Raw genomic sequence first — 25,092 nt, 5'->3', positions numbered from 1 at the left:
TTTTTATTTGTTTTATATTACTGTCAACTGAATATCTTTTGGTTTTAGACTGTTGGCCTGACGAAACAAGACATTTGTAAACGTCAACTTGGACTCTGGAAACATGTGGTGGACGTTTTTCACTGTTTTCTGACATTTTTAGATCAAACAACCAGCCAGTAAATTGTGATATCAAATTAATTGTTAGTTGCAGCCCTAATGTAAGAATAGTATATTTATAATAAAAAAAATGACAGCAATAGTAAGATTAATTATATATTTTAGTGGGTTTTGAGGACAGAATTGGATAAACTGGAAGCGGCTCCCATCATGCAGTAAGAAAAAAAGATTAACAATCCAAAACAAATTAAAAAGCATAATCCTAATTTTAAAAAATGAAAAATAATACGACTGTTGAATATTGCTAAAATAACAGAAGGAATATCCAGCAATTATTAACATCCATATCATGCGTTCAAAATTACACATTTACACTCCAATATTTTGATAGGATCTAAATCAGGAAGTCAAATATATTCCGGTTTTATTATTGGGCCAATAATGAGCAAAGATTGTTTAATGCCAGTTAAAAGAGGAAAGGGGCTGCTGTAAGTAGCGGGGGGAGAGGGGCGTTACTAATGATATAAGAGCGAATGTTGGAGCATCTCCTGGAAATCTGGCAGAAATCCTAATGTCGCTCCTGTCCCTCTTTTAATGCAAACCAAATGAGCCTGCACTGTAATAAGAAGCTTCCCTGAATTAGTTTCCGTTTGCAGAAAATTGCGAGAAAAAAACCCTGGTACTTTTATCTATGAATTTCACTCCAGCATAAGCAAAAAAAAAAAAGGCAGACCCTCCTCCAACATTATTTGGATGACGTTCCATCAGTAGCAGCAGCAAGAAATAACATTGTGCAAATTCTATGCATGTTAATGATAAATAGGAATCCACCTGCTCACAGATAAAATGAGTTTAATTTCCCCCCCACCGACGCCCATGTGCCTGCCTGGCCTTTTAGAAATTACTTATGCACAGCTATTATTAAAATAGGGCCAGAGCAAATGAGAAAGAAGCGCTATCTCTGGAAAGAGTGGCTGGGTTTAGACTGCTGCTGCTGCCAGGCCTCTCTGCTTCACACAGTCAGCGTTTCTTCCACACACACACACACACACACGTGCACATATGCAAACACGCGCACAGACTGAAGCTTGTGCACACACACCTCACCTCCTCTCAGCTTTTATGGCAGCTCTGACCCTGTGTTTACTAAATTAACCCAAATCCCTTTTTTCTGGGGGGGGTAATTTTTGAAGTGTAATGGAATTTGCAAGCTTTTTGTGAAAACATCTATTTGTATGTGTGTCTGTCTTGTGTGTATGCGTATGCTAATATGCACTTGTGTACCGGTGAGTGTGCATGTGTGTGTGTGTGTGTGTGTGTGTGTGTGTGTGTGTGTGTGTGTGTGTGTGTGTGTGTGTGTGTGTGTGTGTGTGTGTGTGTGTGTGTGTGTGTGTGTGTGTTCCAGCGTACACTTGTGCATGCATGCTTGCTTTGTATCGGAGTGTAATTTTGTTGTTGGAAGGAAATTTCCTTTGCTGTACAATGTGCTTGTCCCTGCATCTTCAGAGTAGCTGAGGATGTAACAATTGAATGCTGAAGGCTCGGAAAATATCAGTCATAAGTGGTGACTAGAGTATTTATCTATGCATGGACAGAAAGGGGGGAGGGGTATTTGGAAAGGTGGGGGGAGAACGTAGGCCAGGTGTAGAAAGGGTAAATAAATAAAAAAGGAGGTCAGAGCAGGAGTGTTCTTGTACACAGGGTGCTGTATATTCTCCACCACCTCTGCTCCATTAGCAAATCAACAGATTCCTCTCATCTCTTGCTTTGGCCTTGAATACTTCCAGAACATTCATCCTTTTTATTCAAGCAAGCTGAAGGATGTTCTGATGGCTGGCTGCACAGCCTCCCTCCTCAACCTGAACTCCAGCCTCTTCATCACTGCGATTCAACAATGAGTGGAGGGAAAAAAAGAAAAAAATACAACAACATCCAAACTGAAACTCATTAGGCGAAAAAATCTGAACTGAAACTGAATTGAACACTCGAATGTGACATCCTGACATTGTGTGAAATTAAAAACGCCCTGGCAGCTAGGCGTTCACCTGCTGACAATAACGCTGTCAAAACCGCACGGCAAAAACAATGTTTACAGCTTTGTGCATTTTATATTTGAAAAAGGTATGGTAGTACACATAGTAAGGCAGGTCAAACACTGAATGACCCTGAATGAAAGAAATAAAAGAAACATTATGCCATTAGGCTGTGAGAAATAATTCAGGGGATACACTGAACAATGATGTGTGGACTTGTTTGCATATTGTCTTGGGGCTTCCCGCTGTGTGTGTGCTTTCTAATGACTGCTTGCTGGGGGAAAAACGACCTCTGGGGGGTGTTAAGACTCTAATAAATGAGGTTCACTCTCCACTTCATGCACTCTCAGAGCAGCAATTATGTCAAAACAGTGTTTATAGATGGAACGGTAAAGAATCCTTCTCTCCTGTGCTTGACAGATTTTCTTTACGCCCATGAGCTGAAAGATGAAATTACTATGGCGCTTTGTGATGATGTCACTACATAATGTTTCTAAATGATATACTACAGTTTACAAATACTATGGTTATTATTATTACGGAGACTGATGACTGAATAAAAACCCTATGCAATTGTGTTGGCACACTTCACCATTTGATGCCTGCAGCATATAGTTTAAGAAGGAATAATAAATGTTTATACACATACAGCAGCCTATTTTATCTATGTAAACTGGTATGTCAGGATTAGTATTTTACTCTCTAGTTTATTTAACATTAGTGATGTATTTCAAGACCAGATTTAAGGATCTAAATCCACAAAGGGAAGATGAAACATGTATGGACATAAATACATATTTTGGGTGTAGTTACACGGCAGTAGCCGGGATTTTAGAAATACCGTGGCTGAGAGTCCAGAGACCCATGTAGTGCAAACCCCCACCTCACTATGAGAACTTTGACTGGCCAGCAGAAAAGGACTGATTTTTCATCTTTTGTATATGAATTCAAAAATATTTATTCTGCAAACTTTCTTTTCCTTACAAGATGAAAAAAAGGCTACTTTATGCCTTCCCCACAATGTCAAGAACACAGTGTTAGTGAAGAAATATGAACAATCACCTTTGTTGTAATTCATGTTTTGGCCTTAAACTGACAAATTTAATCGACTATGAAAAGTCTATGAATCTGCCTTAAAGTCAAACCAAGTGTATTTGTGTGGTAAGTGTAGATTGTAAACGGCTCCTCAGGCTGTTAACAATCCCCAAAATGTCCTTAATAAGTACAGAGGACCGTAGTATTTTCTCTCGTAGCTACGGCCATGTGTAGCCTAATTATAAACCACATAGGGGTCATTTCAATATATGTTAAACTATAGAGAAATATATATATATATATATTTCCAGCTATACACTTGCTTACAAATACTGAGTGATCAGATTATTGCAATAGCTTTATATAACTGAATTTGATCAGATTTTCTGAGAAATTTGAGTTAGTATGTGGTTGTTATTATCAATTAAGATGAATTGTGTATCAGGATATCTCGGTTTGTGATTTCATCAGAATATGATTTCATTGAAAGACAATAAATAATCGTTTTGAATTATCACCCATCCCTAAAAACACATAAATTCTCCTAAAAAAACTCGTAGTTAATGTAATGACATGACTGACTAACATTATGGCAATTATAAGGTACTTTGAGCATATTATAGATGTGAAGGTAAGTGGAAACGTGTACTCAACTAAAGTGAATCCATCACACAGACTACAAAGGAGCAATAAGAATGATCAAACAAATCAAATCAAAGAAAAAGATTAAAATTCATTAAGCAGATTCGGTACTGGAATTGATAAACTGCTATTTAACTCCAACCTTGATCCAGTATCCGTTGGCGGAATGATGGCTGGTTATCTTGTTTCTCTTACTGGTGTTTTACCTGTTTTAATAATGTCTGTAAAGCATTTGGGCTACACTGTTGAAGAAACTGTGCTATAGGAAGACATGTTGCTCGGATTTAGACATAGATAAATGCACTTAAACCAAACCTTTTAAAGCTTGGCAACATTAAGGCTGAAAACATTTTTCCAGAAACAATATTGTATGACATTACGGCCAATATGCTGATCAATATGTGAACTTTGGATGTCCTTGATGGTCAACCTGTGCCTGGTTGCTAATCGTGCCCTTTTAATCGTGCTGTAAAATTCAAAGCTGTCTGAATAAAGACTGCGGTCGAGTGGGTTAGCAGGATATTGAAAGGGTTCATTTTGCTTGATTGGGTAATGCCCAAAACTGCTTTAGGACCAGTTCTGGATGACGACAGAAAAATAAGAAGTTTGAGTCTCTGAGCAGTATTGTGACAGCGCTGAGACGAGGGCCAGTGACATCGACGGGGAAAGAGTCTGATTGAATGGCAGCAGAGGACCGTACATGTTTAAATTCCTCATTATCCACTAACACACAGACACCACGTCTGCTCCTATTCCATTACTTACTCCTCCGTATTGTCATGCTCCGAGAATTCAATGTAGTACCTTTTATTGTAGAAAATGAAAAATGTCATTTTCCCCCTTCTCCCCCTCTCTCCCCCTCTCCTAACACTAATTTAAAATGTCTCATCTCCTTCTGCGTGTTCAACAGTCTGATTGCCTCAGTGCTGAAGAAAGAGGCCTAAGAGGAGGAATCCCCTCTCTTTGTGAAAAGGAGTCCAGGTGGGAGCAGAGGAGGAGAATGGAGTGGGATGATTCATGAAGGCGAGAATCTGCAGCTTCATCAGAGTCGGTCAAGCAGGACAGCTGCTGCCGCTGACCAGAGGAGAGACCCACACCTTCAAGGACTAAAGGTCTTCTTATTCTTTTCCCTCCACCGGTCACACTGCTCTCCCTCTTATTTTTCTTTCTATACCACTTTTTTCACTCTCAGCTTATTGCAACAGAGCAGGATCAGGACTTAACCCCCCAAAGAAATGAAGTCCTTCAGGTCTGCAGAAAAGGACATTGATGAGATGTCTCTGTGCCTGAAAAACAGTAGACATGAACATGCAACACATTCTCACTCCCAACTCGTCAAATACTGACGCTCAGTGGCCCTAAGATTCAAACCATGACTCTCTGGTTTACCGTTCGGCATCGGTTACCCATCTGCAAAGGACGGCCTGTCAGTTTCCACTAGTTACATGTATGCTGACATTTTAAAATCAACTTTAATCCTCACAGGAAGTAAGGTTTAGGCTCACTAACGACTCACGTGACCAACTACACCAACCATTTGCGCAACTACAGAGTGATTTACGACTTACGCGACTAACTACACCAACGATTTTCGTAACTACGGAGTGATTTACGATTTACGTGATTAACTACACTTACTATTTGCATAACTACCAAGTGATTTACAACTCACGTTAATACAGAGTGACAAAGGGGGTCACCTGACTAGCAACTCCCGTGACTAACGACACTAACGACTAGCATAACTACTGAGTGATTTACGACTCAGTTGAATATAGAGTGACCAACAGGTCACCTGGCTAGCAACTCATGTGACTAATGACACTAACGACTGACGTAAGAAAATGTCAACCTTTACTTTAAGTTTTGTACAGGACACCAACAGCGGTCTGCTGGGTCGCAGTCCTGTGTTTGTTTCACCCACCCACCCTGTGTGGACTGTCTCAATCTTTATACTAAGCAGTTGCTCTGAATGTTTTATGATGATGCTGGTGGGTTTAAATTGGAGTTAGTTAAAAGCACGATGCATCAGTATCAGACACAGAGGGGTATTGACTAAACATCGTTTTTTAACTGGTTGCGGGAGAGACCAGGTTGGAAGATGTGTTATTCAAAGGATTAGTGATAGAGTGGTTAACACAATGGTGTCCTCACTCATGAGGCAAAAAAAAAGGACACTTCACATTAAAAATAGTTAAGTTGGTCTTCACTAGATCTTCATAATTTACTTTATAGTAATATCATATATAAGAAACACATTCGTCATTACTCATAGCTTTCTACCTATCACTGTTCGGTTTTGTGTATTTTCACCATTGGTTCTAGCCTCTCAAATGGGATTATTTTATGGTTTCCTTTCTCTGATATGATAAATATGATAAACAAAACTGGGCATTGGTAGTATTTTACTGAAAAACAATTAATTTATTCAGCAAGACAAAAGTAAATTGTTTAAGCCTTAGTGGATTTTCTTCTTATTTCTTTCTACCTCTCATTTGGTTCTTTCCTTGTCTTCCTTGGTACATTTGCCGTACACAAAATTTGAACAATTTCATTTTTTTTGGTTTTGTTTTAAAATTCCTAATTTTATTTTCATTATTATGTTTAATTTGTAATAGATTGACAGTTTATTTCAGTTTTCCTGTTATTGTTTAGGTAATACAATCAAAATCAAAAACACTTAATCCCTAGAATTTGCAGTTTTTGTTGCAACCAAGAGTTACCCAAACAAATATTATGAGGTATGATGTTTTTGACCGGAGATGAAATTTAACATGAATAAGGGGGCCGGGCAATATAACAAAGACTAAAAAAATCGTATTAATATATTTCTGATTAAGGGTCACAAGTGACATATGTTTCAGGGTCCCAGCCTGTCTAGCAGCACCACTGCTATTAAAAACCACAAAGGCCGCATCTTTTTTTAAACAGCTATAATGAACCAGAATGTCTGTTTGAGATTCACTCAAAGATGGATTGAAAAATAAATCCATTTTAAATGCACTTTCTTACTAAAACAAAGGCAGACAGCTCCATCAGTATGGATGTGGAGATGACTAATGTGATCTGTTCCATTTCCCAAAATCCAGTTGTTGCCCACAGACACAGTGTACCACTGCCATCCAGTGGAGAACTGAGGAACTGCAGATCTTATCCATCTGAATTTGTTTCTTATATTATGCCAGTTGGAATTTTAAAGTGCTCACCCATGGGTAAAAAGAGGCTGATTTGTCTAGGAGCAGGTGAGTCAGTGTGTCTCTAAAGGACATGTTTGCTGTGGAAAGCTCAGATTCTAACTACAACGTCAACATAAATCTCTAGTGGCACGTTCCAAGACCACTAATGAATAATGATGTTAAAACTGGTTTAAGAGGCCTCTGAATATAAAGAGCTAGAACTGCATTTTTTTCAACTATAATTCACTAACCAGAAATAAACAAATACAGAAAGAATATACATTTTTCATTAGCCCCCTTTTGGTAACAGTTCCAGTGATACCAGTGAATAAACATTTTTTTTTGTTACTAAAGCTACATTTGTTGTGAATTAGGTTACATAGAGTATGTTTCTGCTTTTGGTCTGGTTCCATAGACGTCTTAACAAAGGATTAACATCAGACTTAAAATATTTTTGTCAAGCGTCAAATGCAAAGTTCTTGTTTCTTATATCTACATATACTCTGTGACATTTAATTGGTCGAGGTTTGCGGGTGAGGAGAGAGATAAGCCATTAGAATTTTTGTAAATGAAAAAAATGAATGAACAAAACATTATTGCCATTATGATATGTCATCGGATTTCACTGTACTGTATGTTTTGTTTTTTTGTGTCCAGTGTTTCACAACTGTAATTGAAACTCAGACTGCAATCCTTATACCAGTCATTTTTAGGACGCATAATGGCATCAGAATAATCCATGTGCTCAGTGATGCGTCTTGCTCAGGACCAAAAACTCCCACAGTGGCTCTTTATAGGACTAATGATGACCCACGGAGTGAGCACTCAGTGAGGCCAGATGAACGACTGCAGGATCTCCTGTAGTCAGTATTTATAAAGATTAAGATGTCAGGCGTCTGAGACAGAAAGCACAGGATCAGGAGTCAGTGTGTACAGTATTAGATGAAGGGGTTTCCTTACTGCCTGTATATTAGTGCTTAATCTGCCCTAACAAGATAGACTGTAGCCCCTCGGCTGCAACGCTGATGATGGAACCAGTATGGAAGAGGAAAGCGAGAGGTTGGCAGCTAAGCCTGAAGTAAGCTACTTTGGCACGGGGCGATGCACGGCTGATCGCACAACCACTTGTGTGTGTGTGTGTGTGTCCAGTTATTTAATCAAATATGTGACACCAAGTAGCTTAAAGGGCTAATAAGATATAATGCCACTTTGGCTTTAATTTGCTTAGTTGAGGGATGAAAGACAACCTGATGTGTTTAGGCCATCGTTGCTTCAATATGAACAAAAATAACATGACGAGTGATCATACATAATGGAAATATACAGACGGCTACAAAACTCCACTGTCAGAAACTCAACTTTTACCATTTTACAAAAGAAGCGACCCTATTTGTCACACTTAGGTGCAAAATGGGGCGCTGCTCTATTCCCTTCCACTTCAATGGAATAAAGGCTTTGTTTATTAGTAACACCAGTTTATTCCCTGCTTTCAAGTGTGAAAGGTCAGCAGTTTATTCAAAATATGAATAGAAAGGGCAAAAAAAAGTATTTGCTGATGGTGGCTTTCTTTTTCTTTCTTTTTTTTTTATTGGTGATGCAATATGCAAAAATGTTTTATATTTTATCATATAATATACTATATTTATGATTAGTAGTAGCACTTTTATCATTCATTATATATTATACTTCACTATGGTCATACTATATTTATTTGTCATATTCTGTGCTTTATTACTCTATTGTACACTGTTGTAATGCAACACTTCCCCTCTGGAGATCAATAAAGGCTAAAACATGTTAAGACGAAATCTATATTTAGTAAGAACAGTATGTTAATATTTAACAAAAGGTGAACATTTCCTAATGTTTGGCTTCTGCCTTCATAATATCTTCAACATTCTTCCGGCCCTACTCAGGGTCAGCTCACCAAAATCACAAGAAAACAAAAACAAAGAACTCTCCTCTCAAGGTCTTCTTACTTACACGAGCTGGAGCTTTCCCTAACATGGCTCAAAATAACAGACTATGAACTACCTCTTATCAAAATAATATTTCATATAAACAGTGGTACAATAGATTAAAACAGTGTTACATCTCCAACAAGCACAAATAAAACCATAACTACATGCATGGAGGATACTACGTGTGACAACGTACTGATTTTGTCATGAGTGAAACAACCCTTTGACAGGATCCCAGATCAGTGTCATGTGAAGTTGCTGTGTGTTTCCTCTTTCCACTTTTGGACTTTTTCCACTTTTTGTCAGTAAACTTTAGGTCTGGAAGGAGAGCCACATAAGGCAGCAGCGCTTGCCCTTCCTTGGACTTCAAACAGGCCTGGTATACAGTAGCTTCCATGCATGTTTAGGATCAATATCCTGCTGGAAAATGAATCCTCTTTGACACATATTACTGAGCCAGAAGGGGTAGCATGCCTCTGCAAAATAAAGTGGTATTTCTCTCTCTAGCAGGTGTGGAGCTGATGCTGTGCAAGCCACTTAAAACAGCCCCACAGCTAAATATTTCCACCAAAACGTTTGACTGGAGGTTTTCTGCACCGTTGCATTTACATCATCATGGACTGTGGCCTTGAATATGCAAAGTCTTTGCAGACGTCAAGTTAAAATTGATTCTTTCTTTTTGACTCTCACCCAATGTTCATTTCACATTGTGTGCTGTCCTCTGTGTCTTTACTTGTGTTTTGGTCTTGTGAGGTAGAAAATAACTCTGTTTGTAAAATCTCTCCAAAGCCGGAGCAGCACCTCAAACAGACGTTTCATTTTGAATATCATTTCACTGCAGCCTCCTGTACTTAGCACAAGCTATAGTAACACAGATGGTTTTATATTAACTTAGACATTACCTGGTATTAGCTCTTTAAACACAAGATAATACACACATTAGAATCATAAAAATAAGTAAATATTTGAATGAAACGTATGGTGGAAATAAGAGATGTAAATAGTATGTAATAATGATATTCAGACTGGTATATAGTAAAAAGAGCATATGTCAAAAAGAAAATGTATGATGGCTGAATTCCATTTAGTTGCATTAGTTACAGGGTCACAGGGTCTCGCACGCACACACACCACACACACACACACACACAGCGGTATTTTTAATCTGCGCCGCAGTCTCTCCTCGCTATAGCTTGGACTTCAGTGACACGGCATGTAGTTTTGACATTTTAAAGGCTTTATTGATTCAACAGAGTTTGTTTTACTACAGAGAAAAAATGTGTTGGGATACAGCTGGAACATCTGCATTGTGTGAAGCTTGAAAAAGTACTGCAGTACTAACAGTCAGGTTGTTTGGGATTCAACGAGCCACAGAGAGAATGCACAAAATGGCACAAGGCAGTAAACATAAGGCAGTATCATCTTTAACAGATAAGTCGCAACTTAACATGAACACAAAATAGATATTAAAGCCTGGAGCAACTGATGTGACTTCAGATGTGCTGAACAATGTTATAACTTGTCAAAATTTCCACACAAAAAAACATCTAAATGGGGAAATGAGCACATGTGAAGCAATAATGAATAATTATATAATAGCTGCATCATTGATGTAGATTTTTTAAAATGTTCTTTGCTTGAAATACACTAAAAATCACCAGTTACAATCATACCATGTAATCACATCATTTAGGAAAGTTTTTACTTAAATTATAGCTTCAACCAATTCAGGTGAACATTTTAACACATTGTGAACACATTGTGAACACATTGTGAACAGTTGCTCACAGGCCTTAAATCTACTACAAGAACTAAGACATTTCAAAGTATAATGGCATTTATTTTCTAACAATAAAAGGTACAACAACTGGGAACATTCAATCAGCTTGATACAGAGTCCAGAATGAACGCTCTCATGGTTCAAACGATTTTAAACCATATTTCACAGTCTTGTTTCACTAGTATTTGGGCACCTTTTGGACTTTTGGTTTCAGAGTTATTATTTTGGCCCGACTCCTTTCTCCTTCTGAAACTGGGCAATCTGATTAAAAATATCTAACAGGTTAGATGGGAGCTCTTTTTTAGCGCTTCCTCCTGGCACTGAGGTCAAACTACTCTGCTTGTTGTGATTTCCAGCACCTTCTGATATTTTACCGTTTCCTGCATCTGACCTGCTGCTGTCCTCCACTACTTTCCCCTTTCTATTGTCCTTCTCTCTGGTTGCCTCTTCCATCTCTTGAATTTCCTCCCGCCCTCTGCTCTCATACCTTCCGCCATCGAAGGAGTTCCTCTTGGAAGAGTCATGTCTCATCCTACTCTCTACATGTTTAGAAGCAGAACCAGAGTTCCCCAAATATTCAGATTTGAAACTGGATTTCCTCGAATACTCAGACTCCGCAGACGAGCAGGATACTTTTCGCTTCCTGTTCTCGTCCAGGCTACTTATCCTCTTGGAGTCACTGTCTCTCCTGTCTTTCCTGTTATCCTCCCTGCTCTTATCCCTACTCTCTGTACTCCTACTCCCCCTCTCTTCTCTATCTGGGCTTCTGCTCAGACTGTTTTTCATTATCTTTTTCCTGCTCTCTTCTCTGTCCCTTCTCTTCCTTTCTCTGCATGAGGAGTCAGACTCTTCATCCTCTGAGGCTGCAGACAAGGAGTACAGTTGAGAGATACGTCTATCGTCAACATCCCTCACCGTTACCTCCTCCTCATCCCTCTCTCCAAAACCCGGGCCTCCCTTCTGGTTGAGAAAGGTGGCGGAGATGTTGGGGGGAGCGGGATACCACTCCACCTCGTCCTCCTCTTTCACCTTCCTGTCTTTGTCGCTCTTACCCTCCTCGCTCCTCCTGCTCTCCCGGGAGGAGATCCTGCGATGGCGCTTACTTCCCCGCTCAGACCTCCTCCTCTTCTTTTTCTTCTTTTTGGATCTCCTGCGAGAGGAGGAAGACGATGAAGATGGAGAGGAGTTCCTGGAGGAAGTAGCGGATGACGAAGAGGAAGATCTCTTCCGTTTTTTCTTCATCCTGTAAAAAAAAAAAAATCCATTCACTTGACATTTTATTCCCATTAAACAACTGATGATTTTAAGTTATGAAATGACTTGCATGGCTTCCTCTGCAGTATATTTACCTGCCACACTTTCAAAAGATCAGAGTCAACTCACCTCTTCTCCTCTTTTAAGATCTTACGCAATTTCTCAGCACTGATCTGGCTGCTCGTAGCTTTGTCCTGCTCCTTAGCCAGCGCTTCTTCTCGCAGGCGAATCGATTTCTTTATGGTCGCCGGGCAAAGCAAGACACGACAATGGCAGGCAAAAGTCCAAAGAGACACAATCAAACACGCCGTGCCCCAAGACATGCAACGGAGACCCCGGAATTGATCAGTATTCAGCCATTCATTCATGTATTTATTCAGTCATTCGTGTTGGAGTAAAAAAGCATGAGGAGGAGAAGGTAAGTCAAAGGTTTAAGAAGGACAGAAGAACGTTAACGATCACACAGCAGATGACAGAATGATCGAGAAATATACAGAGAGTCACATATTTACCACAGAAAAAAAAGTGGAGTGATCCAAGAGAACGGTAGTTGGCAGAGAAATAGATGGATGGACAGAGGTACAGGCAGAGATGTGCAGAGAAAACAAACAGCATTTGTTCCCCATTGAGACAGAGAAGATTTCAACGTTACCGTATTTGGACCAGGGACACGGCACACACAAGTGTCCAGAGAAGGAGTCGTTGTCCATTGTGCCGTTTATTTATTTTCACACCGGCAAGGCAGGTGACAGGACCATGGCAGTCAGAGGGTCAAAGGGCAGAGTCCCAGGGTCGCAGACACACACACACACACACCAAAACACTTCATCAGTATTACAAACAAAACAGTGTCGGGAACATGTACGTGTTTAAGCACGTTTTAACACCTTATAACATCACCTTTTAGGTTGATATGGTGAACTTTTTAGTAGTATCTGTCTCTTTAGTTGCTAATTACTTCACTATGTTCACCAGCTAGTCGTGAATTTTATGTGTCATTTTGTGCTGGGCCAGTAGTCTACATTTGGATTTTGAAAGCTGCCTGTGCAGCTGAAAACACCACTGATGAGCGTGGTGGGACTCAACCGAAACAGAAACCCCAAACAGTGAGCTGAAAGACGCTAAAACGTTCTGTAGAGCAGAGTTGCCGATAATTCTCTGTGGTTAAGTAGTAATGTGATCTTTTGTTAATATACAAATGTAGATTTAAGTTTCTTTATTAATACTGGATGAAACATCCTCACAAACATCTCTTTTATGCATTTGTTCATTTGTTTAGTATTTTTTCATATCAAACTTCATTGATTTGTAGACTTCACAAAGCTTCGATATGGCCATTAATGTTGGCGAGTTATATAATAGTTAAGTACATACAGTGCATACCCGCCAACTTTTCCCCAACCCCTGGGTTGTGTGTGTGTGTGTGTGTGTGTGTGTGTGTGTGTGTGTGTGTGTGTGTGTGTGTGTGTGTGTGTGTGGTGGCCCGCTCACCTGTATAGCGTCTGTGATCTTGTGCAGCGCCTCCTTCGCCTCAAGGTTTGAGTCATCCAGAGATAGAGCTCTCCTGTACAATCCCTCCGCTGTTACTAGTTTTTCCTGTTCCTCAAGCCTACACACACGCACACGCACACACACACACACCTCTGAGTAAATAAGGTTAAAGATATTACGCAGAAACAATTAATAACAAATTTCTCGTTATCATTACGATTTCTATATTAGTCTGTTTTTGATTACAGTAACAAGCCAGACCAGTTGATTCTCACTAATTTGCTCCTAAACAGCATTTCTGATATTCTATTTATTCAATGTTGACGAAGCACAGAAGGATTGCACTGTTTCCTAAATATACAGGAAGAAAATTTACATGACAAAAAATGTACATGTATTTAGAGGCAGCAGAGAAGACGTTGTCTCTTATGTGCTGTTTAACTGTTGGTGACGCCTCTTCAACCCCACATGTAGGCAGAAGGAGAAGCATGATAATGATTACTTACAAGGTCAATCATGGTTAATCACTTTGGATTAACTAGACCGTGACAACTACTCAGAGAAAAAAACAAGCAAGACAGGTTCTTGAACTAACACTAAACTTGCCCTTTTATGAACTCAACTTACATAAAGTAATGAATTGGTGGAGCTTGTTGGACAGACTGAGAGTCAGCACTGCCTGACAGCTCAGCTAGAGTCAAAGTATTTAACCTAAAGCTACTATTGATAACCATCTGCCTTGCTTCTCGACAAAACAGCTTTTTTGCATTTTGCAAAGATCCCTCCTCACACAAGTAATGTTGAAATTGCTGCTTTTGCCTGCAGCACTGAGGCAAGAAACGGCAGGAGCACAACAGCACCCTTCATTCTGGAGACATTGTATTAGTAATGTCAGTATGTTTTTTTTTTTTTATTCACCTAAACAACCAGAACAGATGAATACATTTATTCTGCTTGATTGCTATTATTTCTTACGCCTCTGTACTATTATCAAACCAAAGGTAGCGCCGCTTACTGTTTTCCTCTCTCCACCAGCGTCTGGCAGAGGTACTTCTTGGCGTTGCGATGATCTGGACAGCCCTCCAGAGCCAGTTCAAAGTCTGTTATAGCCTTCATGATGCTGCCTTTGTTAGCATACCTGAAAACATCCAATGAAGGAAACAAACAGTAAGAAAAAAAACAGCTAAAAAAGAGAATTCAATCATTTTATCCACAGGGACGTTTACAACTGAGATACAATAATGTTCTGAAAAGGATTTATTTTCATTTTCTTTTTTAAGACTTAAACTTGGTTTTTTGGTATCACTAACTAGAGTTTTGAACACAACACCAATGCAAACAGAGGGATTATAAAGTCTAAGTTGCAGTTTTAATGTGTAAAACAGACAATTATGTAAATATATACAAGGACATTTAAACATCATGGCCATTTTCTGCGTCATTTATCTGTTATGTAGTTAATGAATTAGTTCCCTTTCTGTTACCTTCGGCACCAAGTGAAATTGTGACAGGGACGAGTATGAAATCTGAAATGTTGATCTTAATATTTTCTTCCAAATGAATTGATGCATACTCTTCGTCAATCATATACGGTTTAGAAAAAAATGACATCAATCATTTCTCATTAAAAACAACTGCAACTTTTTAAAACATTCACCAGAATAAATAGAGTAGATAGCTTGTGAAACTCAAAAATAGGTATACAGCGCATAAATGTCTAATGATTCAAAAACTTTGGCGGAATGGGCCCCATGTAACACAGTAAAGAAGTTACTGGAAATTGTGACACAAACCCAGGGATATGCAGTGTTATACATCCAAAGCAGACTGCAGGACATAAAATAAGAAATCCACTCACAGAGCTCCACGAGCCACCAGTGCTTCTACATTATTAGTGTCGATATCCAAGGCTTTGTTGTATTCGTTCATGGCTTCCACATGACGACCATGTTTGAAGTGGCCCACACCTGCACGAACACTGCAACAACAAACACAGACACGGAACAGGAAATGGGGTTATCAAGTCAGACGAAGCTAGAGGGAATAAGATTACATAAAAGGGGATGTTGTTCACTTTGTACCGTGATGATTATTATAGAATATTTTATCATTACCACTTCAGAGCCCATGATGCAGACTGTTTCTTCCTGATTGCAGAGGCAAAATCTTCCTCTTGAAAAAGTTTACTGCGGAGAAAAGAGGCACAGGTAAGAACTCGTTTGACCCCAAAAGCGGTCGTCTCTCACCATTGTAGGCTTCTTTTTCCTAAAGGGTACCACTATTTACCAGCCTACCCTGAAGGCTAATCCTTTTAATTTTGGCAGAAAAGTCATGTAAATACTCAAGAGTTGTTTTTGATGATATATTCCTTCTTAATAAAAAACACAATATTTTAAGTTGAACTTTGGTCAGGCGTCCTGCTTCTATTTATTCCTGTCACTCGCTTTGAAAGTGCCACAATTCAAATTTTTTATAATTAGTTGCAGACATACATAAAAAATTTTTTTAAATTACACAGGTTTTTGTCAATTACCTAATATTTCTTGCAGTTTTTAGGACTTAGGCATATCCACAATTACTAACTTACAATTCTCTGCACATTATGTAACTTGCCTTGACAGTTGGTAATTAGAGAGAAGCAACATTAATTTGATAACTGCTACTTTTTGAGTTGTTATTTTCAAAAAAGTAAGACAAAGAGACCAGATGTTAATAAATCTTGAGTCTAAAAATAAGAAAGTTGACCCGTTCATTACCTTTGTAGTCCTCTCATCATTGATGGTGGGTGGGTGTCACTAACTCCCACCTTTTCCAGCAGGTAGGCCACTACAGAGGGGTTGTGGTAGCCATGACAGCCCCTCAGTATGCATTCATACGTCGCACTGGAGTCAGCGGCTGCATGAACGCTACGACTAAGAAAAGTGGAAAGGAGGCGAGAAGAGTTAATGTCGCATGCTAAAACTGAACACTTCGGCCTTGTTCAGACTGCCAGCCCTAATCCGTTTTTTGGCATATCCAGATTTATCCATTAACTAGACTGTTTCTAGATTCATTTCTAGAAAGTCTGGACAGCAAAAACATTTTTGCAAATTGGGTCCAAACCCCATTTGTAACTGATTTGAAACCCGATTCCAATTGGATTTCTAAAAGTGTGTTTTCAGACACTCTGGCCGCTCAAATCAGACATTTAAAGTGTCATTTTTTGTGTCTCTTGCTGACAGCCAAGCGTAATGGAGAACAACATGGAGGACAACAACAGTCCTTGGACAGACTCTGAAATAAATCCTCTGTTAGCACTTTGAAGCTCTCCATGAGTGAACATGGAGCAGCCTTCTCCGTCTCTGAGCTTGTCTGGTGCAACGGAGGTTGATCACAGTTGATCTGTGTTAAATAATGAAGAGCAACAACAGACAAGTTAGGTAAATTTTGTTTCAAACAGATTTACCAGTTTGATACGATACTTTTTTAATTCATCTTCATCCTATATCACTTCATAATGATACAAATGTAACATGTTCAGTGTTACATGTTCAAGTGTTCAGTAAAAATAACTTGAGTGTTACTCACAAAACAACCATTTCAGGCATCATTTAATTCGTTTTTTATTCTTTTTTATTTTATTATTAGTGATAGTTTTTCTAAGTTAAGTGTTGTATATTTTATAGTATTTTGTCATATCATGTTGTGTATTTACCTGTAGTGTATGGGCAGCTCCTCTCGAGGAACGACACCCAGTTTGATGTGCTCCAAGTTGGGATTAAGAGAGGCCTGTTGGAGGGAGACTGTGATTTTCTCCTGGTAGCGGTCAATATCTTTCACCGCAGCTACAGAACAAGAAAGTTAAGAACTCAGAAGATTTGACAAATATTTCACACTTTCTCTGACGCCCATGTCTATAATGCATTATAAATATACTTATAATGCTTTATAATCTGCTCATAAAACTGCATAGTGATAGATATGAATACTCATATATATCAAATATTCATAATGATTTATAACAACCATATTCATAAAGCATCATAAAGCATTTCATAATAACTTATAAGTATCATAATAGTTCATAATTGCATACATTTTTTGCAAGGATCATAGTGTATCATAGTTTTTTTTATAATGCATTATTATCACTGTTATGATGTATTACAATGTGATAATAAGTAACTAACTAAGTGGTCATTGGGTGCTTTAAGTGAAGTTATACAATTCCTGATTACTTCCTCGTACTTATGATATAATATTTCCCCAGAATACTCACTCTAAAGATTCAATTGACGCAAAATATAGATTGTTCCTGGAACAATCTCTACCTTACCTGTAGCTCTATATAACAGTGGTATATAATACTTTTATGAAGGACTTAACAATTATTAAGTTATCACAATGGCGATCATTTTATCCTCCGTCATTTCATTTGATAAATGCACTGAACTGTCACATAAAATAACACTGTGTCACAGCAAATATTGAGCCAGGTATAACTTCTGCAACCGTTGTTTTGTTTGTTGGAGGAGCCTTTTTCCAGTTTACTGTCATCAAGCCCATTTCCCCAAACCTGTATGAGTCAAATGAATTAAAGCCTTGTAACAGCTTTAGGTAAAACACGCCGATGGTCTGGCTGTCAGAAAAAGAGACTGCAGAGAGGTGGGTGGTTAAAAAACAAAGCAACTAAGACACTAACCTCTGATGAAGTCCCCGATCTGGAAGTAGGACAGAGGATCATCATGGCTGCCACTGGAGGGAATTTCTCTGACATGACAAAGAGCCTGTAGGTAGAAAGGAAAGGAAATTCCACCAGGTGGGTAGTTACACAATTTACTAGGTTAACAATAGTTACACAAATTGCATGTGTCATGATCTAAGACCTCAACTTGTGCGGTGCACTGAGAGTCCCATTGTTTACTCCCACTGGCAGTCATTCAGCATTAGTAGCGGTTTAGCTGGACAAGTGACAATCAAAGTCGTCTGCATCTACAATGGTTGACTGATTGGTTTCGATCTGTTACCAGGTTTATGACATGGCTCAAGTGCATTCAATTGATTTTGCTTGTTGACATACCGACAACTCTAGGTCCTCTATGTCTCTCTTCAGTCCACCGGCCGTGCAAAGCAGAGTGAGGAAGAAGCCGTATTCTCTAATGTTGTTGATCCTCCCCACCAAGATGTCTCCTCTTTCCAAGTCCCTGTACAGCATGGTTTTTCTTTCTTCATAAGACACCTCCATGAATAACTCCATTGGTGGCATAATGGCATATGGCTCTGGGAAAGTAAAAGAAAATGGAATCAAACATGTTGCATATGAATATAGGTTTCTCTATATTAGAGTATATCCACATTAAGCCAGTTAGATTTAAAAACATATTTTCATCTCTGTTTTGGCCCTCCATATTCACCAAGCTGGCATTTTTCTCACCCAAAAATGGAGACTTTCCAAAACTCTCGACAGAGTGGATAAATGTTAGATGCCAGTTCAGCATTTTAGTGTGTATGGGGAAAACTGAGCTTATGCTACTCGATGACATAAGTCTGCCCAGTCACAACTGGGGGCTGTGTAATAGTTCAGAGAGAGAACTTCTCATTGTTTATAACCCCATTTTATGGGTCATGATAGACACATCACAGCTGTTGCCATGACGATGTAATGTGTATCCCGTTTTCATTTATCAGATGGTGTGGAAATCATAAATTAGTGATTTGATCAGCACTTCAGTGAAATTGCTTTGCAATGACTATCTGGTTAACAATTATGAGCAACAACCCTCTATTTTAATCAATCCAGCTGTCAACACAGGCCGCCCATTCAATACTTAATGTATCCTGTGTAGACACAGACGGACTACTGAAGCTTCTGCTCTGCTAATGTGCTGCTCACGCTACGCCTTCTGTTTAGTCATGTTACATACACTAACGCCGTTTTTTCTGACACAGAAAGAAAATATTATGTACAACAAGCTGAAAGCTCAGCCTCAAAGATGTCGGCCAAAATGCTAAGTTTTTGTTGTTGTTTGGAATTGAAAAGAGGACAAAGGCAAAGTGATTTAGCTATTTTGCTATTGATTGAGTGTTTTAGTGTGGACAGAGACCTTTACAAAATTAGGTAATATCTGACAACTTAGTGTGAACCAGGCCTGAGAGATTTGGTCAAACCAACACACACCTGCAGCATCATCCTCCTCCTCATGTTCCTCTTCTTGATGGTTGGTGGTCTTCCATGCTGGACAGAACAGGATGTCAGCCTTCCGGGCAATGAACTGCTCCACAAGGGGGCTGTCCTGACCATCACTCTTGCTGCACAAAAAACACACATGTTCAGCGAGGCTCTGAGGAGAATAACCTTTTGTCAAACTAAGGGTTGTGTAGCACGCCTGGCAAACGGGTGCATAGGAAGAGGAATTTAGGCAAAACAAACAGCTGAATTCCCGCACTCTTACAGTGATGAGTTACAACACTCTGGACCCTCATTAGGCATTACATCCACAATATGAAAGAACATCTTTTTTTCTAGAGCCAAAGGCTGCAACAACCAATAATGAGGGGCGTCAAATCTCAAACACCTAAGACAAGTCTATTACACTATCTATTACTAATAAAAACATTAATTCTGTAAAGTTTTCTGCTTTTCTCTGATTTATATATAATGGTAAACTAAACCAATGCATTGGGGTTTTAAACTGCTGTTCAGACAAAACAAGTCATTTGAAGTTGTCATCTTGGACTCACGGGTACTGTGGCTGAATTGAATTGTGCACTTTTCACTATTTTCAGATAGTTTATGGACCACAATGAAAATAACTGAATAATTGTTAATTGCAGCCTTAAGTGAGACCCAGAAGAGAAAATGCCTGAAAAGATCTGGTCCAAGCTCACATGTAAACTGAAACCTTCATTAAAACAAATCATAATTGCTTAAATACCTTTCACAGGAGACCTTGCACAGGTCAGACACCACAGCTTGGAAGTCTGGGTTTTCTGTTTGTTCACATTTCAGTTTGTTGAACAACGATTCTCCATGATACGTCAGACACTGCCTCAACAAGTCTCTGTCCATTCTGCGTTAATAGGACTGCAGTCACATTTTTCTACAAGTCAAACAAACACAGCAGCCATTGAGTGTCGTTGGCTATGGTTTGGCAAAAACTAGCACACGTGTTATTTATACTGCGGAGGAGACATGCTTTTCTCTCATCAATAGGCACGTCTATTTAATGGATTTATTCGCCAACTCGGATTGTAGTGTTAAAGGGCCATTAAATACACTTTACAGGATGTAAGTTAGAAAACAACGTTGCTCTGCGTCGTTTAGCTAGCCACCAAAACAAACGCTAGTTGGTCATGCTACAATAGTAGCGAGTTGAAACTATCTTCGTAATAAACAATATTCCAATAGTTTTACACGTATCTCTGTTTCCTAAAACGCAAAAACACGATTATCATTCTAATCCCACGAAGTCTCGACTACTCTTTTATCGCGCATCGCCCATTACTGTCACACATGGACGAGTGAGCATGCGCAAGGTGTGTTACACTGAAACCGTCGGAAGAAACAGATACCACCTAGGAACCAAAGTGGCCGAAGCAAAATATTAATACATTTTTTAAATTCTAATTTTGATTCAAATTAAATTGAAAACTGTTTTTAAAAGTAGCTTATTTTATAGCAATTAGGTTAAGAGTAAAATATCCTACCACAATTTAGTCCTACACAGCCTTTATGAGCCAATGGAGGAAGAAGTACTCAGATCTTTTACTTAATGAAAACCATTAATTCTACAGTGTGACAATACTGTTTTATAAGTAAAAGTTTTCATTTTTACTTAAATAAAAGTACTAAAGTATTGGCACACAGAAGTATTTAATTATTCAACTGCAGCCCCCACATCTACAGGCCCGACAACTACAACAACTACAACACCTACAACTGCGAACCCCGCAACTAAGGCCCAAACAATCACAACCACCACGACTGCAGCTACCACAACTATACCCCAACAACTACAGGAACCACAACTGCATCACCGACAGATGCTGCTGCAACAACTGAAACCCCAACAATTGCGTTTCCAACCACCACAACCGCAGGCCCCACAACTACAGCCTGAAAACTGCAACCCCAAAAACTGTAGCCCAGACAACTGCGGCTACCAAACCTGCAGCTACCACAGCTATTGCTCAAATTATCACATTTGGAACCAACCATCTGCAGCTCCAATCACCACGACTTCGGCAACCACATCTCTAGTTCCAGCCAGCACAATTACAGCCAGTCAGGCTGTAACTTCAACAACAGCAGCAACCAAAACTCTAGTTCCAACCATCAAACCTGCAGCCACCACATTTTCAGGTTCCAACATCCAAAACTGCAGCCACAACAAGTCTGGTTCCGAGCACCACAACTGCCACTACCACGACTCCTTTTCCGACCACCACAGCTTAAGCCACTGTGACTAAAACTACCAAAACTGCAAGTAAAACCACATTTGCAAACACCACAAAACCGTCTATAACAACCACAACTGCAGTCACCCCAACTCTGGCTGTTATTGCCACCTCGGGTTCCAGCCACCAGAGCTGCCATAGCCACAATGGTGGCTAAAACTACTACAAATGTAGGTTCCACATTTCCAGTCATTTCCAGTCATTTCCACCTGTAGGTTCCACATTTCCAGTAATTTCCAGTCAGTAAGTTCAGGTTCAGAAGGGCAGTGTAAAGTGTTGGAAATTAAATATTTAAATGTATTAATTTGTTTTTAATTAAGTAATGAACAAATGAATTTGCCCATTAGAGCAGTATAGCAAGATCTTTATATTATTATTATACAGCGCTGGTGTCCATTTCTTAGGAATTAATGGACACCCTGCCGCCAATTAGAATCCAGTATTCAAAGAGACCGTGGAACAAAGTAATAATGTAGAATAGAGTTTAAAATGACAAAAAACAGGGACAGCAGATGAAGAAAGGACGTTAATCACATGAATAAGAAACCTGTTTGACAACCTTGATGAGTGTTTCCAGTAATGGCTTGGTTAAGAGCCCATTAATTGCAATGGCATTTTAACTATTTCACTCATGTTGATGCTGATCATTTCTCCTCCATTTAATTTGTAGTTACCTAAAGCAGTTCCAAAACACAGTTTCTCAGTGGAGTATTGCATACATCAGTAATGTTTATTATATATTCTTTGACAGTTGTAAGTCCTCATTTCTTTTTAAATGTTACTTTTCTTGGCATAATCCTGTAATAGTATTTGGCTTACAACTTAGCATTTATGTATTTGAATGTATTTGAATTTGAATAATTCCCTACATGTTTATCCTTTATTACTTAATTATTATTATAGCAAAAATAATGGATGCATATTAAGTTTGTGTGTGAGCACTGTGTTTTAATATAAGTAACAATGTCATGCAATTAGAAAAGTCCTTCCGGTAAAAAATAAATAATAAATAAAGGACATAAAGGCTCTACCACTTTCATACATGAGTTCAGGTTATCACGGTGCCTTGGTGTTACTAGTAACACATGTTGTGTTAGTTTTAAATAGTTTGCAATCTTATAAGTACCTGGGTGTTCACTTGAACAATAAACTGGACTGGACTAATCACACTAACGCACTGTATAAAAAGGGTCAGAGCAGACTCTATCTGCTGAGGAGACTGAGGTCTTTTGGAGTGCAGGGAGCACTCCTGAAGACCTTTTTCAACTCCGTGGTGGCATCAGCCATCTTTTATGCAGTGGTCTGCTGGAGCAGCAGCATCTCAGCAGCTGACAAGAAGAGACTGAACAAGCTTGTCAGGAAGGCCAGCAGTGTGCTGGGGTGTCCACTGGATACGGTGGAGGTGGTGGGAGACAGGAGGGTGATGGCCAAGCTATCATCCCTGATGAACAATACCTCCCACCCCATGCAGGACACTCTGGCAGCTCTGTGCAGCTCCTTCAGCCACCGGCTGCTTCACCCCCGGTGTGTGAAGGAGAGGTACCGCAGGTCCTTCCTTCCTGCTGCTGTCAGGCTGCACAACCAGCTCTGCTCCCAGCAGACCACATGACCACATGACAATAATAACCTGTGCAATACACTACACTGTGCAATAATAGTTAAGAAAGGTTAAAATAGTTAAAATAGTTGTTGTTTTTTTCTCTGTCTGTAAATATAATATTTCAGTTATTGTTGTTTTTTTGTTTTTTTCTACTGTTTTTTATTGCTTATTTATAATACTTGTTTTATTTTATTTTTATTTTTTATTTCTTTATTTTTTATTCTTAGCTTGTCTTCTTCTACTATGTCTCTTGTGTGCACTGTCCTCTCTGCTGTTGTAAGTCTGCAAATTTCCCCGCTGCGGGACTAATAAAGGATTATCTTATCTTATCTTATCTTATCTTATGTACTCTGGCTTAGCATTCCCCATCTTGGCTCTTGCTTAGAATGTGAAATGTCCTCTTTTTTCAATTGTATATGTGTGATCGTGCCATACCTAGTTTCTCAAGTTTTATGAAAGTATCCTTGGTCACCAATGCCATGTCACTCCCTGTAGCTGGGAGGAGTAACCTACACACATTGCGACAAACACTTATTAACAAAATACTTGTCTGCACCTGTAACTCATCATGGAAAGAAAAATCCTTTGTTTGATATTTTTATTTGGATACTTACATGCATCCTCTGGACAAGGTAACTATTCGAGTGATACTTTTATGATTTGGCTTGTTTGCATTTTACTGACCAAAAATTATTTGACTTTGGTGTGACAAAAATGTTGTACAATGCAAAGATTATCAAATTTGCTCGTCTGGTTATCGTCGTTGCTTGGGTGCTTGTTTGTTTCTGTGTGGTGACACAGGGAAGTGGATGATCTTGCTATTACCACAAAATCTCAACATGGTTGTTTTTTAATCATGTCAAAACTTGAGAATAACGCACAAGCAGTTAAATGAGGAGACTGTAAGAAAAAGAAAGAGAGAAGATGATGGCGATGACAGAGGAAGAGCATGGACAGCCTACTGCTGCCAGGATTGTAATAGCTTTGTGTCCATGTTCTGTTCAACACAAACAAAAACTCACCTGATCCAAATCAAACTGTAATTACCAAAGAAATATATATATTCTTTGGTTTTACAGGGAAACAACAAAACTACTGGCATAAATATGTAACAACATAGTATTATTGTATTAATATATTGAAAATATCATTTGCTTGCTTGTTTGAGACACATTTCTATTATTAAAATCCACAAGGATGCAAACTAAAATACTAAGATGAACTAAAGAAGAAGTATATCATGTGGTGTAGTGAAGAGCAAGGTAGTTCTCCAATCAGAGGGTCGTGGTTCGATACCTGGCTTCAGCAGTCGATGTGTCCTTGGGCAAGACATTTAACCCCAAGTTGCTCCCGAAGGCTTGCCATCGGTGTGGACTGGATGTTGCATGAATGTTAGTTAGAGTCTGATGGTGGCACCTTGCATGGTAGCCTGTCATCAGTGTGTGAATGGTAAGTCGCTTTGGATAAAAGCGTCTGCTAAATGACTGTAATGTCATGTATTAAATAATTTTTAAGACCCGTTGGCAGGAGAGACAAGGGAGAGAGAACAGTAGTGTCAAATTTGAAACTTTAATTGAACATTTAA

The 25,092-nt window shown here is 39.0% G+C and overlaps 1 protein-coding gene across 1 annotated transcript; it reads right to left on the bottom strand.

The window, feature by feature from the left end:
* Positions 1 to 10,165: 10,165 nt before the first annotated feature.
* ttc14 (tetratricopeptide repeat domain 14) lies at positions 10,166 to 20,968 on the bottom strand. The gene is made up of 12 exons (XM_054603188.1): positions 20,386 to 20,968; positions 19,629 to 19,759; positions 18,531 to 18,730; positions 18,153 to 18,237; positions 17,166 to 17,295; positions 16,228 to 16,383; positions 15,586 to 15,657; positions 15,330 to 15,449; positions 14,487 to 14,609; positions 13,472 to 13,589; positions 12,110 to 12,216; positions 10,166 to 11,969 (listed from the first exon to the last, which is right to left on the bottom strand). Exons 1-12 carry the CDS (start codon positions 20,517 to 20,519, stop codon positions 10,946 to 10,948), a joined length of 2,400 nt encoding a protein of 799 aa, XP_054459163.1. The 5' UTR covers positions 20,520 to 20,968; the 3' UTR covers positions 10,166 to 10,945.
* Positions 20,969 to 25,092: the final 4,124 nt, after the last annotated feature.

The sequence above is a fragment of the Anoplopoma fimbria genome, chromosome 8, assembly GCF_027596085.1.
Source record: "Anoplopoma fimbria isolate UVic2021 breed Golden Eagle Sablefish chromosome 8, Afim_UVic_2022, whole genome shotgun sequence".
NCBI lineage: Eukaryota > Metazoa > Chordata > Actinopteri > Perciformes > Anoplopomatidae > Anoplopoma > Anoplopoma fimbria.
The sequence above is the reverse complement of the archived record's forward strand: the minus strand, read 5'-3'. Positions and strand labels throughout refer to the sequence as shown.

Bases quoted from the DNA above. Each gene is read 5' to 3' on its own strand.
- ttc14 (XM_054603188.1), bottom strand. From the start codon at position 20,519: ATGGACAGAGACTTGTTGAGGCAGTGTCTGACGTATCATGGAGAATCG. The intron at 19,760-20,385 runs GTATTTAAGCAA...TTTTTTGTGCAG, and splicing joins TGCAAGGTCTCCTGTGAAAG to CAAGAGTGATGGTCAGGACA. The intron at 12,217-13,471 runs GTGAGCGGGCCA...GCGACCATAAAG, and splicing joins AGATCACAGACGCTATACAG to AAATCGATTCGCCTGCGAGA.